Source organism: Leptodactylus fuscus, chromosome 11, assembly GCF_031893055.1.
Source record: "Leptodactylus fuscus isolate aLepFus1 chromosome 11, aLepFus1.hap2, whole genome shotgun sequence".
NCBI classification, from domain to species: Eukaryota; Metazoa; Chordata; class Amphibia; order Anura; family Leptodactylidae; genus Leptodactylus; species Leptodactylus fuscus.
This window is the reverse complement of record NC_134275.1, coordinates 51,435,631-51,456,790: the sequence shown is the minus strand read 5'-3', so window position 1 is coordinate 51,456,790 and position 21,160 is coordinate 51,435,631. Positions and strand designations below refer to the sequence as shown.

At 42.1% G+C, this 21,160-nt stretch overlaps 1 protein-coding gene across 2 annotated transcripts in view; it reads right to left on the bottom strand.

Moving 5' to 3' along the window:
* Window positions 1-21,160, bottom strand: part of DIAPH2 (diaphanous related formin 2) — an 824,584-nt gene that overhangs the window by 734,045 nt on the left and 69,379 nt on the right. For both annotated transcript variants that reach the window (XM_075260108.1, XM_075260109.1), the window contains one exon: window positions 20,411-20,431. In XM_075260108.1, the coding sequence (XP_075116209.1) occupies window positions 20,411-20,431 (21 nt within the window). The remainder of the gene's footprint in view (window positions 1-20,410; window positions 20,432-21,160) is intronic.

The window sequence follows — 21,160 nt, the reverse complement described above, 5'->3', positions numbered from 1 at the left end:
CACAGGCTTCAGCTGTGACCTAAAACAGGAGATCATAGGGTCTTCTAAATAGGATGAACCAGGCATTCCAAGGAGGACAACCATTTTTTTTTACTCCTTTAAATCAATGGCTCTCCAGAATCCCTAAAGTTATCATTGACCCCATAGGGAGACTTGATTCTGGGCCCCAAAGTTCCACTAAAACATTATTTACTAGTCTACTTTAAGCCATGGACAGGCTGATAGGGGTACAGGGAGGTCTTCTACCTTGCAGATCCATGGAAAAACCTGGTAATGTGTGCTGAATTTCAGTGTAGCGCCACTACAGGAGAAATTCAGCATTACACAGTGTCTATTCAAGTCAATAGGTTGTTTGTGTAAGCCAGGACAGGATAGGTCCTCCAGGGATGGAGAGACACTCTTCGTAACCACACTACGCTTTGGGCAGAAGAGGCGCCCCAGGCCAGTCCAGTAGAACCCTCTTCTACTTCTACAGGTGAATCACAATGTTGCCAGCCCTGCAACCAGCTTAAGGGTTGGTGTATGTGTAGCAGTAGGACGCAAGGTCAGCTATAGGACCCCTACCATCCATGAATCCAGGTTATGACTAAAGGGGCACTCTGCATGAGAACGTCCTTATTAACTGCCCTTTATTCTACTGTATTATTCTAGATCATTACACATTGTCCTCCAGGATTCATCGCTTTCCTTCTGCAGAAAACCTTCCCAGGAGGCCGAGCACTAAGGCGCTAATCTTATTAGATTTACCAAGAAGGTTTTCAAAGCGGCTCCTTGTAATAAAATAGGGGCTGGCATTAGAAATACGGACGGGGTGATTTTTTTTCTAAACTTTTTTTCTAGATTTTTTTTTTTTAATGAAATAACGTTAAAGCGCAGCTCGCTGATGTCAGGAAGATGTATTTCCCCAGCTAATATTCCAGACGAATAACAGCAATTTAATTTTTAAAAGTGGTTGTGTGTGGTGGATGCAAAGTGGAGGAATAAATAAGCCATCGTGGCATTTCAAATTGATGGAATGTCACAAACATCGTATTACCGAAAGGTTCTGCAAACACGCCACATGCTATTTAGTTTTAAACTCACATTAGATTTTTTTTTTCCCCTTTTTGATTTTTGAACTGCTTTATTTTTTTTTCCCATATTTTGTCTTTTTGCTTCTTTATCTTTTGCCTATTTTTTTTGTCCTTTTACCCTTGTTTTTAAAAAGTTATTTTTTTTCCTGTTTTTTTTTTGCATATTTTTTTCTTTTCCTCTCGTCTCTTTACCTTATCATTTTCATTTTGTAGGTCTTTGCTTTTTATTTTTCCCAGTTCTATTTTCTATTTTTTTTGCTTTCCATATATACTCGAGTATAAGTCGAATTTTTCAGCACAGTTTCTGTGCTGAAAAAGCCCCCCTCAGCTTATACTGGAGTCAGCAAAAAAAGTATATATATTAAAATATATATATATATATATATATATATATATATATATATATATATATATATATATATATTAATTATTTTTTTTTTAATTTGTTTATTTATTTTTTTAAGGAGGTGGGGGGGGTCTATGACCAGCCACAATATCAAGGTATAGAATCTCCCATAAAATAGTGGGGAAGAAAAGCTTTAAAAAAATAAATAAATAAAAAAAAATAAATAAATAAATAAAGTAATAAAGTAAATAAAAGTTGTAAATCCCTCCTTTCCCTAGAATACATATAAAAGTAAAAAATGACTGTGACACACACACACACACATTAGGTATCCCTGTGTCTCACAGTGCCCGGTCTACTGAATATAGGGGGTCTGCAGTGCTCCTGTTCTGTCGGGAAGAGGTTAATAGGAGCACTGCAGATCCCTATATTCAGCCAGACTGAACTCCAAATGGAGGGGGGGGGGGGGGGGAAAACAGTCCTCAAGCTCAGGGAAGGGGCAGACACACAACCAAAACACCCCCTCCCCTTCCCCAGCAACTACTGCACCCAAAAACTCCGACCATTTTAATTTTGAAATTTTCCAGTAGCTGCTGCATTTCCCCCCCTCGACTTATACTCGAGTCAATAAGTTTTCCCAGTTTTTTGTGGTAAAATTAGGGGACTCGGCTTATATTCGGGTCGGCTTTCAGGATCACTTTCAGGGTTGAGCCGATCTTAAAATTTCAAAATCCAATTTCCAATCATTTTCCAGCCGATCCCAATCGTGAAATTTGCTCGATCACCGATCGGGATCCGATCTTTCCTGATCCTGATCGCTGAACCCTACTCTCCGCCAATTCTAGGCTGTGTCTCCAACGCCGATATGAACCAGGCCTTAAACAGATAGACTATAAGTAAAACATAATCCCAACCTTTACTTCTCAAAGCCTGACTTATTTTTACCATTGGCAGAATTTTGTGGAAGTCGCATCTTAAAGAAAGCAAAATTAGGCAATTACTGTCCATAGAAAGTATTAGAAGGTGGAAGCCGCGCCTGTAATATGGAAATTAATATTTGTACATTCTCCTGGAAGGCTTGTTTTTTCTTCCTTGGAATATTTTGCTATAATTAGGATTTATTTCTATATATTTTACATGAAATGCTTAGCAATGTGCGATACGGCAGGATTTACAGAGCACATTTAATCTCTTTGCATATTTGTATCGTAATGGAAGTGAGAAGGATGTTAGATGGGGGAATGCTGACTCAGGATGACAGTATATACAGAGTAGTAAAGCAACAGGCAGTACAGACTCCATGCTATCATATCAATACTGAAGGAGATGGAGAAATACTGCAATATGAGATACATAGATAATATGGCACAGAAACATAGCTATGAGATAGACGGATAGATAGATAGATAGATAGATAGATAGATAGATAGATAGATAGATAGATAGATATTTCTATGTGCACAGAAGTATACTGTTGGCCTTTAATGGATGCTACAATGTAACCCTCTTATTTTTGGATACATTGGTTCCCACACTTGGCTCTGTACTGGGGTGTCAGGGGATCTGCAGACCAGTTCTCTCTATAGACAGAATCCCGTAGCTTATTTTATTTCCTATATTTACTGTGGGCCATCTTTCAGTTACATCTCCGATTGTTATAGGTCAGTTTTATAAGTGCGGGCCCCGCAGGGACATATACTGTAAATATCAATAGCCACATCTTCCAGACACTACGGACGTCAGTATACAGTACATATAGGTGTTTACGTCTTAGGACATGTTCCTTCACCTACTATAAATTGGGGAGAGGGTATTATTAACCTATACATTACTGGCTAATGGGCTTTCCAGGTTTTAATTGGTCTTGGTTGCAGGTGATGATGATGTTGGGACCTTGATGGATAATTTGGGGGGAGCTGGGGGTCAGATGTGCTCCCCTTCTGAGCTGATAAGTCCTTGATTCCAATGAATCTCAGGTTAATTAAGTTAATGAACCCTAATGCTAATTATATATTAATGAGAGCACCATTACTTTATATAGAAGAATGCCATGACCCAGCCAATTATGAAGACAACAATGAATCTTGAAGATTCATCCCTCAGCAGACACATACAATATCTACTATACATAGCGTATCTAGTTATTTGCCCATATTGGAAGTTTTTAAGAAGGAGTTCAATGTATTCCCGATTCTTAATTATCAGATAATTTCCCATGATGCCCAGTCCAAAAAAAAAAATGGTGCTGGAGCCAATACATTTTAATTCTAGTCTATAAGAGGTACATAAAGACCATCAGACTTTAGATCAACAGCCTTTCCCTGTTTTCGGTTTCCAAATTATTGCAGGGAAGTATACGCTATAGCAAAACTGATCATGAGAGCAGCAGAACACAGACGTGCTTACCTTGTTGGGGAAAGTGACCTGTCTACGGTCATGATGTCAGTGACAATATTGGGACATATGACAGGGCAAGTGAGGAAGGGAAAGGAGACAAGTGGAAGGTCAAAGGCTGAGAGGTGCATAGGGAAAATGCAGAGTTCCCTGGAGAACAGATCATTTCAGGAGGGCAGTGTGATGATCTTGTGGGAGACAGTGACCTGTCTGGACATGTAATGAGGTCAGTCATTATGTGAAGATGGAAGCCAGGAGGAAAGTCACAGACGGAGTTCTGTAGCAAAGACAGCAACATCCACATAGCTGCAGAGTACGTCATAAGAGTGATGTACTGATTTTGTAAGGGACAGTGACCTATCCACTCATGTGATGATCTAAGTGAGGATAGGATGAAAGGAATAGAGATTCACAAACTGGGAGTTACACAGCGCAGAGATCAAAGGATCTGGGTGCTGATCTTGTAGGGGGCAGTGACTTGTTCACTCCTGTGATGATGCCAGTGGAGACAAGGCAGCATGGGATGAGGGCATTGTCAAGGAGTAGCAATGGGAAGGTCAATAAGTGTCAGGTCACAGACTGGCAGGGTCCTCTAGAGCACACAATATTTCAGGAGATAAGAATGCTGATCTTGTAGGGAGCCAATGACTTATTCACTCATGTGATGATGCTAGTGAGGACAAGTCAGCATGGGACTGAACATTATCAAGGGGTGAGAAAAATATGTGGCAGGTCACAAAGTTGTAGGGCCCTCTGCAGCACATGGTCTTTCTGGAGATAAGCGCGCTGAACTTGTAGGGGGCAGTGACCTGCTCAGCGCTATGAGGATGATAAGCAGAGCAGGGCGGCATTGGACAAGGTCAGATTCATGGTGTGAGGAAGGGAATGGAGACAATTGACAAGTCACAGACTGATAGATACATATTGGGGGGAGTATTTCAGAAGAGGAGTGTGCTGATCTTGAAGAGGGCAGTGACCTGTCCTTCCCTATGATGAGGTTAGAGAGGACAAGGCTGCATGCGATGGGGCTCATCTATGGGTGAGAATATGAATGACAACTGGCAGGTCACAGACTGGGAGTTACATGGGAAGAGTATTTCATGAGAGGATTGCGCTGATCTTGTAGGAGAAAGCGCCCTGTCCACTTATGTGATCTAGTAATGTAATGATATCCTATCATATGATCTCAAGCTCTTGCTATTATATTATCCACAACACAATATAATCCATGACAAAGCTCTTGATTATTTATATGAAACTTTTTCCTACGTCTTTGTTTTCTTCCCCACGAGATGATGTTACGCTATAGAACAAATACGCAATATAACTGTATTAGCTCAATATATAGTGGATAGGTGCGAATGGCTTTGATCATATGTACAGAACATGTCAAACTGGAGGCAAACAAAAGACAAGAGCCATCAAAACCAATAGAAAAGGATGGGCGTCCCCTACGGGATGGTTTTGATCTGTCAGACGTCAGATCTTCGCAAACCTTTGTTTTATGGATCTGTTTTCCCTCAAGTTTATTCTGTTTGCTTGTAAACCCCATGTACATATCCACACATCAATGTAGCCAGCAGGGATCTCATACTAGCCACTCTTCCTATGGAGAGGCATTGAGTACATAGAACGTACATCTCTTGAACGTGTTGTCCCTCACAGCTACCCCGTACATCAAAGGACAAAGCCACATTGTCCTACATTGTCCCACATTATTCTACACAGGTCATGAAGGCACAGCTGACCTACATGTTAAGGTGGCCAAAATAGGAGAACCCAGTGGTCAAGAGTCAAGACGAACAAGCTATTATAATGGAGTATGGAGGAAGCTTTCCTGGAATTAAATGAAGATAACTAGAGATGAGCGAACACTAAAATGTTCGAGGTTCGAAATTCGATTCGAACAGCCGCTCACTGTTCGAGTGTTCGAATGGGTTTCGAACCCCATTATAGTCTATGGGGAACATAAACTCGTTAAGGGGGAAACCCAAATTCGTGTCTGGAGGGTCACCAAGTCCACTATGACACCCCAGGAAATGATACCAACACCCTGGAATGACACTGGGACAGCAGGGGAAGCATGTCTGGGGGCATAAAAGTCACTTTATTTCATGGAAATCCCTGTCAGTTTGCGATTTTCGCAAGCTAACTTTTCCCCATAGAATTGCATTGGCCAGTGCTGATTGGCCAGAGTACGGAACTCGACCAATCAGCGCTGGCTCTGCTGGAGGAGGCGGAGTCTAAGATCGCTCCACACCAGTCTCCATTCAGGTCCGACCTTAGACTCCGCCTCCTCCGGCAGAGCCAGCGCTGATTGGCCGAAGGCTGGCTAATGCATTCCTATGCGAATGCAGAGACTTAGCAGTGCTGAGCCAGTTCTGCTCAACTACACATCTGATGCACACTCGGCACTGCTACATCAGATGTAGCAATCTGATGTAGCAGAGCCGAGGGTGCACTAGAACCCCTGTGCAAACTCAGTTCACGCTAATAGAATGCATTGGCCAGCGCTGATTGGCCAATGCATTCTATTAGCCCGATGAAGTAGAGCTGAATGTGTGTGCTAAACAGTCTCCATTCAGGTCCGACCTTAGACTCCGCCTCCTCCAGCAGAGCCAGCGCTGATTGGCCGAATTCCGTACTCTGGCCAATCAGCACTGGCTAATGCATTGTATTGGCGTGATGAAGCAGTGCTGAATGTGTGTGCTTAGCACACACATTCAGCTCTACTTCATCGGGCTAATAGAATGCATTGGCCAATCAGCGCTGGCCAATGCATTCTATTAGCTTGATGAAGCAGAGTGTGCACAAGGGTTCAAGCGCACCCTCGGCTCTGATGTAGCAGAGCCGAGGGTGCACAAGGGTTCAAGTAGCCCGATGAAGTAGCCCTTAGCCCGATGAAGTAGACTGAATGTGTGTGCTAAGCACACACATTCAGCACTGCTTCATCACGCCAATAGAATGCATTGGCCAGCACTGATTGGCCAGAGTACGGAATTCGGCCAATCAGCGCTGGCCAATGCATCCCTATGGGAAAAAGTTTATCTCACAAAAATCACAATTACACACCCGATAGAGCCCCAAAAAGTTATTTTTAATAACATTCCCCCCTAAATAAAGGTTATCCCTAGCTATCCCTGCCTGTACAGCTATCCCTGTCTCATAGTCACAAAGTTCACATTCTCATATGACCCGGATTTGAAATCCACAATTCGTCTAAAATGGAGGTCACCTGATTTCGGCAGCCAATGACTTTTTCCAATTTTTTTCAATGCCCCCGGTGTCGTAGTTCCTGTCCCACCTCCCCTGCGCTGTTATTGGTGCAAAAAAGGCGCCAGGGAAGGTGGGAGGGGAATCGAATTTTGGCGCACTTTACCACGCGGTGTTCGATTCGATTCGAACATGGCGAACACCCTGATATCCGATCGAACATGTGTTCGATAGAACACTGTTCGCTCATCTCTAAAGATAACTTCTATTTCTGAGTAATTTTGAATATAATGTTAGTATACCAATTAGTTCAATATCTCAAAGCAGATGAATCTATTAAGGATAAAACTGGTGGCAAAAATGACATGTAGATACAATGTATCATCATAATGTGCAAAGTTATCAAGTACGTACCCCAGAAACCAGCAACCAAGATCTGAGCAGAAGAGGCAGAAACTGACCCAAAAATGTATGCAGTAAATGAAGGACTAAAATAATGAGAATGTAATAGGTCAGAGATGGGTTGGTATGGGGATCAGTACAAGATAAGTCATGTAATGTATGTACACAGTGACTGTACCAGCAGAATAGTGAGCGCAGCTCTGGAGTATAATACAGGATGTAACTCAGGATCGGTACAGGGTAAGTAATGTAATGTATGTACGCAGTGACTGTACCAGCAGAATAGTGAGCGCAGCTCTGGAGTATAATACAGGATGTAACTCAGGATCGGTACAGGGTAAGTAATGTAATGTATGTACACAGTGACTGTACCAGCAGAATAGTGAGTGCAGCTCTGGAGAATAATACAGGATGTAACTCAGGATCAGTACAGAATAAGTAATGTAATGTATGTACGCAGTGACTGTACCAGCAGAATAGTGAGCGCAGCTCTGGAGTATAATACAGGATGTAACTCAGGATCAGTACAGGATAAGTAATGTATGTACGCAGTGACTGTACCAGCAGAATAGTGAGCGCAGCTCTGGAGTATAATACAGGATGTAACTCAGGATCAGTACAGGATAAGTAATGTAATGTATGTACACAGTGACTGTACCAGCAGAATAGTGAGCGCAGCTCTGGAGTATAATACAGGATATAACTCAGGATCAGTACAGGATAAGTAATGTAATGTATGTACACAGTGACTGCACCAGCAGAATAGTGAGCGCAGCTCTGGAGTATAATACAGGATGTAACTCAGGATCAGTACAGGATAAGTAATGTAATATATGTACACAGTGGCAGTACCAGCAGAATAGTGAGCGCAGCTCTGGAGTATAATACAGGATGTAACTCAGGATCAGTACAGGATAAGTAATGTAATGTATGTACACAGCGACTGTACCAGCAGAATAGTGAGCGCAGCTCTAGAGTATAATACAGGATGTAACTCAGGATCAGTACAGGATCTGTAATGTATGTACACAGTGACTGCACCAGCAGAATAGTGAGCACAGCTCTGGAGTATATTAAAGGATGAAATTCAGGGTCAGAAGTGAAGGATATGTCTTAATTTTGTGCCTTGCTAGACATATAATGTATATCAGAATATGATCTGGACTGGAACTGATCAGGTTTCTTATGTTAAATCAACAAATACAAAACTATAGAAAAGTAACAACCCAACTCAAATGTTTCTATATCTGTGAAGTGTAACAATCCCTACAATTTAACACTCTTGATAAATTATCCTGTTTGCTTCTTGATATGTTATCTCAGGATTCTTCCCACACAGTGCTACAGATTATCGAAGGACCAACACAAATGCAAAAAGCATCAACTCTGAAGGCCATCGCTTTAAGCAGATTCTTAGTGTTGACAAAATGAAGTCTGAGATCCAAACACCCGACCATTAATTCCATCTCCCACTGTCATTTCTTCCACAATTAAAAGGAAGAAAAGTATCTGAATAGCAACAAGGGGACACTAATGAACAACGAGCGACCGAAAACATAAATCTTAGGACTACGTGCAAATCAATACTAAGCTCGAAGGTGTGGAATCAAACTGCAGGCCGATCGATCTGATCACATTTTAAGTTTACTGAGCTACTGTCATTAGGGGAGGACAAAGAAGGGGACGGCTAAAGGGAGCGCATGCCAAAATTATACCGAAAATAGCAGCAACAGCAGAACGTGTAATTACAGGTCCCAAAGTCTAATGTCCTTCCCATAATATATCTGATATTAACCTGCCATTCCACAGCCATTTACCAAACTACTACAGACACAATTACCAAGTCATAAAGTGTCTTGTTATATCAATATACATGTCCTTAAGTGGCAGTATTATAGTAGTTATATTCTTGTACATAGGAGCAGTATTATAGTAGTTATATTCTTCTTGTACATAGGAGCAGTATTATAGTAGTTATATCCTTGTACATAACGAGTAGTATTATAGTAGTTATATTCTTGTACATAGGAGGTAGTATTATAGTAGTTATATTCTTGTACATAGGAGCAGTATTATAGTAGTTATATCCTTGTACATAACGAGTAGTATTATAGTAGTTATATTCTTGTACATAGGAGGTAGTATTATAGTAGTTATATTCTTGTACATAGGAGGTAGTATTATAGTAGTTATATTCTTGTACATAGGAGCAGTATTATAGTAGTTATATTCTTGTACGTAGGAGGTAGTATTATAGTAGTTATATTCTTGTACATAGGGGCAGTATTATAGTAGTTATATTCTTGTACATAGGAGCGGTATTATAGTAGTTATATTCTTGTACATAGGAGCGGTATTATAGTAGTTCTATTCTTGTACATAGGAGCAGTATTATAGTAGTTCTATTCTTGTACATAGGAGCAGTATTATAGTAGTTCTATTCTTGTACATAGGAGCAGTATTATAGTAGTTATATTCTTGTACATAGGGGCAGTATTATAGTAGTTATATTCTTGTACATAGGAACAGTATTATAGTAGTTATATTCTTGTACATAGGGGCAGTATTATAGTAGTTATATTCTTGTACATAGGAGCAGTATTATAGTAGTTATATTCTTGTACATAGGAACAGTATTATAGTAGTTATATTCTTGTACATAGGGGGCAATATTATAGTAGTGATATTCTTGTAAGTATATAGGGTCAGAGATTATATTATACAGGTCTTCCATGAGTATTATTTCTCTGATCTCCCAGGGCTAGATGACAAGTGTTTATAGAAGAAATCTCAGTCCTCTATGTTTGCAATGGAGAATTGTCCGGCTCATTTCATTGCTCTAGCTAAAGCGATTGGAAAAAAAAAACCCTATAAGAATCCTTTTCTGCTGTAATTCTGTATTGAGTATACTGAGCTTTCTCCGCCCTTACAGACACATACAGTAGATTTGCTTTCTGATTGTTTTGTCATTAATTTCTATGATCAATGTGCCTTTAAGTCAGATCCACAATTTGCCTCATATAGAAGGGAACCTCATCAATATGTCAATATTCCAGGAGACACATATCTATGTTGTGCACTAGGCAAATTCAATTAACATGGTAGTGAGTTACTCTGGATCTGGACTAATAGGGATTTCTCATTGAAGTGCAAATAAGTGGATTATTTTCACACGTCTATGAGCGCATGTTGAAAGCGCACTCCATGGGGCAACATTTGTTGTTTGTTAAGCTCTGGCTGCAAATAGCAAAAAGTGACTGATCCTTTGAAATCAATTGCACAAGGCGCTTTCCTTTTCATTACTAAAGAGGGTACCAATGGCACCACACCGAATTACGGCACTTCATTATTTATACAAGTAAATGGGAAATGTTCTGCAGTACCTCATCCTGCCACTACATGGAGAGCAGTGCTATTTTCTTCTAGATCTATTAACTGTTTAGTGGCTGCAGAGAACACCTTATCCGTGGGGGTTCTAGGTGTCGAGCCACCACCAATCCTATAGAAAGATCATCAATATTATTGCTCCAAAAAATCCCTTTAAGGGGTTGCCTAGGAGGTTGATCCATCCTTAGAATCTCCATTGATCTACTGAATTACAGGCCATCTATAGGGGATTTATGTGTGATGCTCAACTACATAGGCAGGGGGCGCAAAGAAACCTCCACTGATCAGGGAGCCTTGCGTACCTTCTGACAATGCAGTACTTATTGCACCATATCCATATCTAAATGTGTTCTGGAGGCCAGTTCAGAATATATAGAAATAATGGAGTCCTTCCTTCTTTCCCTGAGCCAACCTTCCTTGAGACTTTCTTTGAACCCAACATTCCTTTATCCTATGAACATGAATGGCACAAACTAACCAACTCTCTGATACTCTGCATGGAGTTGTTTCTGCACTCTGTGCCGCCACCCAGTGGTTGTGATGTGTGCTGCAGCCTGTTGAGGGTTTGGCTAATATGTTGCAAAATAGTATTGAATTTGTATCATGAGAAATTGAATTCTGTAATCAAATTTGCTGAAAGGTAAGGGTGGACCCAACGATATCTGATGCCACCACCAATGGATTCAGTGCTCATGTTACTGCTGACCTCCGAGAAGCCATTTGGGCCACTAGGACTGGTATTGCTTTGTATACAAGAGCCCAGCTGACACCTTGTGACCGACGCTCCGATCTGCATCATTCAAAGCAAGCGCAGAATTTACTTAAAACAAAACCTATATCCTGAAATTGCCTCGTAAGAATGAAACAGTGCGGCCGATAAGAAAGCACAAAGAAGCAAGAAGGTAATATTATCTGCGCTCCTTAAAATATGGAAATTGTAATGGAGACATTTCCAGATATTTCAGCCTCATCTCTCATATTTAAACAACCCGAGAGGAGTCTTTTGTGATCTGCCGCGTTCTCCAAACTGGCAGCTAATTCCGCGACTCTGCATATTTATCGGATATTATCGCACATTCCGAATTGGAAATGATATCTGTTTTGGCGCCGCAGATCAGCCGTCTTATATTTCACAATTCGTAATATTTGTAAAATTTAACAAATAATGACGCACATCCCCCGCACTGCACAGTACCTGAAAACAGACGGAGAAATTCCGGAAGATTGTAGGATTATTTTTCTTAGGATTTGTATCAGATCTAATATTAGATTTTATTCGCTTTTGGAATTTGGTCTGGGGTCTGAACTGTGGGATGAAATACAGTATATACTGTGCATGCATTTGGTCTGGAGTTTGGAGTCCTGAAATACTCTGCTGGGGGATAGTTAACCTGTTGTTTCAGATAGGGTTTAAGCTCATGTAAAGTTGCAGAATTTCCAATATTTATGAAATTACTAAGATTCAGCCTTTTCTGTATGTACATGTAGATCGCCTGTATAACCATGTGCTGTGACAAGTCCATAGCAGTTTGTGAAGTTTGGCGCAGCCGCCGCTTGCAGCGCGTGAGGACTCGTCGGCTTTGTGAGAACATTATGCTGACAACGTGAGATCTTTGCACTTTTTGTTACGGCGTCTTTCCTCGATGCTGCGGTGGTGAATTATCAGGGTAACACATTAGCTGTTACATTGTGACGCCGCCAGGCTGAGGGTTGTGTTACTGTTATGGCCGCCATTATTAATGTGACAGGCAGTCGCTCGCAGCTCTGCGCACATACTCTCTCCAGGATACATTACTGTGGCTCATGTATATGGTGTACACAGGAGTGTAGATATAGGGGGTGCAGGGCTAGCAGTTGTACCTGGCCCAGGACTCTGAGGGTGTCACTAAAGTCCTTCTGCCATCTAAAATATAGCAGTATACTAAATGGCACAAAATAAATAGGAACGCCATTACAGATTTTGCATTCGGGCCCAGGAACTTCAACCTCTAGTGTAGGCAGCTAGTCACAATGGCTTCTGCTTCTCAAAGGGGCAACCCACCAATATGTTTACAGACAATACAATACATGCATGGACTGTTGTCACCTAATACATGCATGGACTGTTGTCACCTAATACATGCACGGACTGTTGTCACCTAATACATGCACGGACTGTTGTCACCTAATACATGCACGGACTGTTGTCGCCTAATACATGCACGGACTGTTGTCACCTAATACATGCACGGACTGTTGTCACCTAATACATGCACGGACTGTTGTCACCTAATACATGCACGGACTGTTGTCTTCTAATACATGCACGGACTGTTGTCACCTAATACATGCATGGACTGTTGTCACCTAATACATGCATGGACTGTTGTCACCTAATACATGCACGGACTGTTGTCGCCCAATACATGCACGGACTGTTGTCGCCCAATACATGCATGGACTGTTGTCACCTAATACAACACTACAATACATGCAAATGCCCATTAAATTCATCAAGCGGAAACCAGAAGACACCATAGCCCCTGTACAGATCTTCCAATGTCACAGCGCATAGTAACACACAGAGGGGACGGTTTAATAATTCATTCGGTTTTATGGAGACCATGTATGTTTAGTAAAATGGACACGTGGGGAAGAAAGCGAGGCCACTTGAAGAATCCTTATGGGAAATGCTGATTTATTTAGTTATTTATGTTAAAGGAGTTTCCCTTTAAATTTTGTGGAAAACTCTCTCTGGGGCCTATAGGTGGCAGCAGAGAGACAATGACAGTAAACTGCAGGTTATCCTATTAATATATTAATATTAATATAACATTATAAATGTGAAAGTTTGTGGGTTTGTGAGTTTGGATGTTTGTTCCTCAATCACGGAAAAACCGCTCCACCGATTTGGCTGAAATTTTCCACAAACATAGTTAATACACCCGATTGCGCAATAGGCTACTTTTTGTCACAATAGCGCACATACGTTTGTGCCAGGACCCCCACAAAACCCAAACTCACACCACCATCTCTGCAATCTCACACACTTTGGACCATAGCAAGCCACAAAATTCATATTGCCCTCTGCAGCCTCGCCCCTAACCCCACACAATCACATATACATATACTTTACCACTTTGCCCCTCACCTTAACGATACTCCAGGAGGCTCTCTTTAACGCTCCGGAGAAGCCATGTTTGCCGACCCCCACCGCTCTGACAATCCGCGACACCGCCCACCCATGTCAATACCCCTAGGCGGTCTAATAAATGCAAAAAAAAAAGTTTACAAAAAGTAAAAAAGATATAAAAAATAAAAATAAAAAGGATTAAAAATTCAAATCACCCCCCTTTCCCTAGAACACATATAAAAGTAGTTAAATACTGTGAAACACATACATGTGAGGTATCCCCAGGTCCGAAATCGCCCGCTCTACAAAGCTATACAAATATTTTTCCGGTTCGGTAAACGCCGTAGCGGGAAAAATGGTCAAAAGTGCCAAACCGCCATTTTTTCACTGTTTTGATTCTGATAAAATTTTTTATAAAAAGTGATCAAAGCAATAATATTTCCCGAAAATAGTAGAACTACAAAGTACACCCGACCCCGCAAAAAAAGACGCCCTATACATCCCCGTACACGCACGTATAAAAAAGTTACGGCTGTCAGAATATGGCGACTTTTCAAAAAATAATTTTTTAACACAGTTTGGGATTTTTTTAAGGGGTCAAAATGTAAATAAAACCATATAAATTTGGTATCCCCGAAGTCGTAACGAAACACAGAATACAGGGGACATGTCATTTTGGTTGCACAGTGAACGCCGTAAAACCAAAGCCCGTAAGAAAGTCGCAGAAATGCATTTTTTCTTCAAATCCACCCCATTCTGAATTTTTTCCCTGCTTCCCAGTACATTATATAGAATAAATAATGGTGGCATCATGAAGAAAAATTTGTCCCAGGAAAAATTAAGACCTCACATGGCTCTGGGAGCGGAGAAATAAAAAAGTTATGGGGTTTAGAAGGAGGGGAGTCAAAAACGAAAATCAAAAAATGCCATCGGCGGGAAAGGGTTAACTTCAAATACTTCTGTCCCAAAGTCACTATGTACAGTTTCTCACAACACCGTATATATAGCAGCTCAAATACAAATTACCTTCAACACAAAAGTCTCACGTATTCTCTGAATTACAGCAAAAACAAGATACACAGTTACATTTCATATCCCATCCCTTATACACTGTACGAAAACCTTACCCACCCCTGTATATACCCACTGCTACAATCACCGCAGACGAAGTCGCGGGTAACAGCTAGTATCATATAAGGCTTAGGCCCAATTCCCAAAAGCAGTTACCTGGGACTATAGACTATAATGGGGTCTGTGAGGTTCCCATACAAAACATGCGGAAAGAAAAGTGCTGCTTGGGGACCCGCTGAACAGAAAGCCAAACGCAGATGTGAATGGGGCCTAAATTCATTTTTGATCAATCCATTTTCAAGTTCTTTGCAATGGGCAGACGCAGATGTGAACATGGTGTAAGAAAGATGGGATTAGGACTCAGATGTCACGTCTCAATTCCTTTCAGAGGGTAATATATAATAAATGAAGATCCGGCATCATCCTCCTATACTACTTAGTCTCCTACATTTGTTCCTGAGGACGGTCGGCCACATTTGTTGTTATGCGACTTTCCAGAGACCCTGAATGACTGTATTTTTATACACTAACATTCATTTCCTCTTTCTCACCAAGTGTTGCTTTTGTGTCAGTCTTCACTGCAGTCCTGGCATTCTATTCATTGTATGGAAAAAAACAGCTCTATAGGTCCATGTAAAAAAGACTGATTGGAATCTATAAACTATGCGGCCTTCATAAACATAGTGTGTGTGCAGCGATTCTTTCTTGTAAGAGTATGTTGTCTCTTGGAGGAGGCCGCCGTCATCTCAGGGAGTGACAACAGCTCAGATTAAACACGGGGAAGATGCTGAAGCATTAAGAAGCCTTTAGAGCACATGGAAGCGGAATAAAATAGGTAGAGAGCATATGGCCCAGACCAGATGTTCATCAACAGTGAGAGAGTGACGGGCATGAGGAGTCACCCCCTGAAGGGGTTAAAGTGAGGCTCGGAGGACAATCAATGGCTGGTGTATGGGCGGCTCCAGGTATTCAGTTGTCAGGAAATATGACAGACGCCGGTGACTGGGACTGTGGTTAACCCACTGAAAATTCCTTAAAGGGATTATCCAGCCCCAAAAAGTGTTTCCATATCAATGTCATCAGTATCTAATTTCTAGGTTTCTGACACCGAGACCCCGCACTGATCAGCTGCTCTGGCAGTCTGCTGAAATGGATGGGGGGGGGGGGGTTTAATAATAGGAGCAATGCCCTGTCCACTGTATACGGTGGTCCCCGGGATCTGCTGCAGCACTGCCCTCCACCTGGAGCTGATCTGTGCAGGGTCTGGGTGTCAGATACTGATACTAACATACTGATGACCTATCCTGTGGGTCAGAAATCCTCTTTAATTTAGGCATCATCGTAAATTGTGGATGAAGATAGGAGAGCAATCCAACAACAGAGTGCAATGTTCTGCAGCGCCTCAGTCATCAATAAGTCCGTTCTTAGTCTTGTTCACATGAAAGCGAGAAATGTGTAATCGGAAATATCTAGAAGCCGAATCCTGTGAAGCATCGCCAGCTCGATAATAGACGACGTACGAGGAGGCGATGGAAGTCATGAACTTACATATTCAGTCCCACAGTCTAAATTCTAATACAAACCCTATAGAATACAAGGAGACCTGCATATGCTTTACACAGCAGCACAGATTGTTTCAGGAGAGGAGGACGACGGTCTTGTAATGATGGTTAGTAGGGCGCTGTACAGAGGAGACTGCAGGGTGACCAATATATAACACAACGCCAGGCTCAGCCTTCAGAACCTTCTATCTCAGCTTCTCTCTGGTCAGCGCGGAATTGACTTCATGCAACATTGTAACAAAAGAGCCAGAATAGATACAAAGTAACAACATACAGTCACATAGTGTAATGGCGTAACGTCTCATCAATGGCTGCTCATAGCAACATTCAGATATACAAGGGAGCTCCGACTGCCTCCATTACAGGAGAGTGCTCTGACTACTTCTTTTATGGGAGGGGATGGTTTCTCTGACTACCTCCATTATGGGGGGGATCCCTTACTACCTTCATCACAGGGGATCCCTGACTACCTCCATTATGAGGGTTTCTCTGACTACCTCCATTACGGGGGGGGCTCCCTGACTACCACCATTACAGGGGCTCCCTGACTACCTCCATTATGGGGGGCTGACTACCTCCATTATGGGGGGCTCCCTGACTACCTCCATTATGGGGGGCTCCCTGACTACCTCCATTACGGGGCTCCCTGACTACCTCCATTATGGGGGGCTGACTACCTCCATTACGGGGGGGCTCCCTGACTACCACCATTACAGGGGCTCCCTGACTACCTCCATTATGGGGGGCTGACTACCTCCATTATGGGGGGCTCCCTGACTACCTCCATTATGGGGGGCTCCCTGACTACCTCCATTACAGGGGCTCCCTGACTACCTCCATTATGGGGGGCTGACTACCTCCATTATGGGGGGCTCCCTGACTACCTCCATTACAGGGGCTCCCTGACTACCACCATTACAGGGGCTCCCTGACTACCTCCATTATGGGGGGCTGACTACCTCCATTATGGGGGGCTCCCTGACTACCTCCACTATGGGGTTCTCCAACTACCTCCACCACAGAGGGTGCCTTGACAAGTCATTTTTATTGATTCCAGGTTTTATACCCCTAAATTAGTTACCAATAAAAATGTAATAGAGGGAAGTTTAATAACTCCTGATCTGTACTAACATGTGATGGGTCAGCTCCCTGTATGGCTGTATACAGCGCCCCATGGTTCTGCAGATTGTGCCGCCACTTACACAGTTGTCAGAATGCTGGAGATACAATGACATTACTGCCCCTCCCTATAGGAACTTGCCTGTCTATAGGGTCCTCCGCTACTTCATCACATGAAGGCCTGTTAGAGGACAGTGCAGTGAATACAGAACAGGTCACCTATAGATCCTACACCATGGCGCCTCCATAGGCAGTGTCTGAGGTTTACTATTCTTACCATGGCCAAATCTATAAATATGTAAATGATATCAAAGTATGAAAATAATATATATATATATATATATATATATATATATATATATATATATATCAAACAGAAGGGACCTATCCAGAGCGAAATGTGAATCCCAGCCATAGGACAGTATCTGTCTCCCCCTGCTGGTGGTCAGTGGTATTGAAGATTGCAAACACTAATCCATTGACGAACAGACACTGATACCATGCAATACTTAAAAATCACCCACAGTATTATCATAGGAGGTGACAGTACATTGCATGGGCCCCGGCTGACATCACGGCATACCTCTCCAAGGGCCAAGGCAATACAGATAGAATAGAGATCCTGTCCCCTCCCTTTGGACTGTACATATAGCATACATGCCAGAGACATAGCGGGAAGCTTCGGGGTCCCTGGAGCTATACTCTAATATAGTACTGATCTGCTTGTATCGGACAGAGGGCCCCCATACTGTTATTCCTTGGGATATATAGATAATAGTGACAACTTCTAGAGACTGGGTCATAAGAGGCGCATCAAGGACGAAAGGACTCCGAGGAGGAGGAGCGTTATATGGAGATCAGTCAGCCAATCAGCATTTACTAGGAACACTCCCCCTATGCTGATTGGCTGGGAGAGCTCTCTGTACAAGGCTCCACCTCTATGTCTTTACCAGTTGGGTGCAGACACAATATACAGAGGAGCTGGAGGCACAGTCACATCCTGTAGTGGTTATATGCAGACCTTTTCTTAGATAAGGACAATAAAGGGGGGGGGGATTTATCACTTTATTCAGCTAGACGACTAGAGAGATGGACCCTCTGCCTGTGTAACCCAGCCTGTATGACATAGTGCACAAGAGGTAATTGAGGTAGGGGTGGGGTAGTGATGTCCCCTCTATCTCAGTACTGATCCTGAGCACAGGTGCCCCCTAAGTAACTCCTCTATGGACCCCTTATCTATTGCCCCTGATGATAACCGGGATCCAGTTAGAAGACTCTTAATATAACTGCTATTGAAGATCTATAGCAGGAGCCCTGTGATTCATTCTATAGCGCCAACCTATACCACAGGGCCGTACAACAGGGACATGTTTTCTAGTTAAGGTTTGATGGTCGGCTGCGGAGGGAACGACATGTATTGATCCTGCAGACTGACTGACCCACTCAGTGTCACCAGGTATATGTGTCATGTGTTGTGATAGTTCTGGGATTTCTCTTTCCTTCATTCACTTCATTGTGTTAATTAACCTATTTAAACAATTAATCCTATTTTAGAAAGCGTTCTTACTTTGAAGCATTTTTTCACACACCTGCCTAAAACTTTTGCACATGACTGTCTACAGACCTAACCCAGTATGACATCATAACAAATGCAGAAAAAGCCTGCCTAGTCATCCTGGTACTTGTAGTACTTACATCAACATACAATGCTGACATGTTTGGATAAAACATAACCAGGACACAATCTCAGTGATTATAGAGTGAAATTTCATTGGTTTCCATTTTTGTGAAGTGGCACAGAAAAGTCCTCAGAGATATAATTAGGAACAGTTCCTATCAATGTAAAGTCCTGTATTGAGAGCACAGTATTTAGGTAGTCAGCCTATAGAATAACATTGATGAAAATGATACATTGTTGCAGGAGATTCATATTAACATATATTACTATAGGGGCTGCTATACCACCTCTGGCCAGTAGGTGGACCAACTCATTCTCAATAGGACACGTATTGATTAAGGCAGCATATCATCATCATCCAGTGACTGACCCTATGGACTAATGTATATAATGTATTATATACTGTATGTATATAATATCTAACATACACGACAGCCTTGGCCAATGATTGTAAACATAGGGGTCAATCTACTATATAGGAGGTTGCTAATCCTATAGACTCATCCCCTCCCCATATATAATATAGGAAGGGAAAACATCTGCAACTCTCTAATATACTACTACTACTCCCAACATACCCCAAGAGCTCGCAGTTTGGAGACCCACATCTGTTTCTATTCCTAACCATTAAGATCGTAGCTTGCTTTTGGGCAAGGAAAGTCGTATCCTTTACACTTTATTCTTTAACGATTTGGAGGAATCTCGTTACCTTTATTAGGATATTGTAGAACTTCTCAGCATAATTTGCATTATATCAGAAAACCTTTGTGAGGTTGCTTGGACTGCAGACTTCGTTTAGGATGGAGACCGGACAACAGAGACATCTCGCCCATAGGGCAGCATTGCCAACATGAATTAAAGGGAGTCTATCACCGGAATCGGCGGATCACCCCAGCCCCCAGATAGATGGGTTAGGGTTGCCTGAATCCAATGGAGACGAGGGGAAATCACCAGTGTTTCTAACCCATTTGTCCGCGGGGCTGCGGTGATACCCCAATTCTGCTGACAGACTCCCCATCATGACAGTAATAGAATGAATGTGTCATTACTCACCAAGGCTTTACTCCCAGTTATCTGCATGCAGGGTCAGCGGAGAGAGGGATTAGAGTGGAGAGAATAAAGACAGCACAGTTAGTAGCACATTCCGGCAGGTCGCTGCAATCTACAGTACGGCTGCGTTTACACACTACGGCTTCTGTGACCAATCCTTTGAATATGCATGTCCCATAGATTATAATGGTGACCACTAGAAACCGAATGCAATTTATGGCAACAAAGTGTGCATTAGATACAAATAAATCATAGCTTTATACTATCAATCAAACAGGTAATAATCATATGCGATTGGGGCCAGAAGCGCCGCGTGTGAATTTCGCCTTACTCATAGTTAATTCTAGTGGTTACTGCTTTATACACAAAATTATCATCAAGAAACACAAATCATTGCAGGCCCATGCCGTATCACGTGGGCGGTAAACACACAGTCAAGATGGAGGCGGACATGCAATATACAGACAGGACGGACCGTTATTCACAGGCAAATAGTCGCAGCAAAACCAACAAGCAGGAGTGAGTGGCTGATAACACCAGACAATAGCAGTCCTGTCAGGTGTGCAAACGGTTAAAAACAACTGTTACCAATGATAGGTTTTATTAATAAAGTAATTTGTTACCAAAATAAGATCATTACAATAATGGGAAGAGAGGAACAATGAGGTTGATTGCTAATAATATGTGGTATGGTATGTAAGACATGGGGTAATATTATATGTAGGGCATAGAGTGATGATCGGGGGGGGGGGG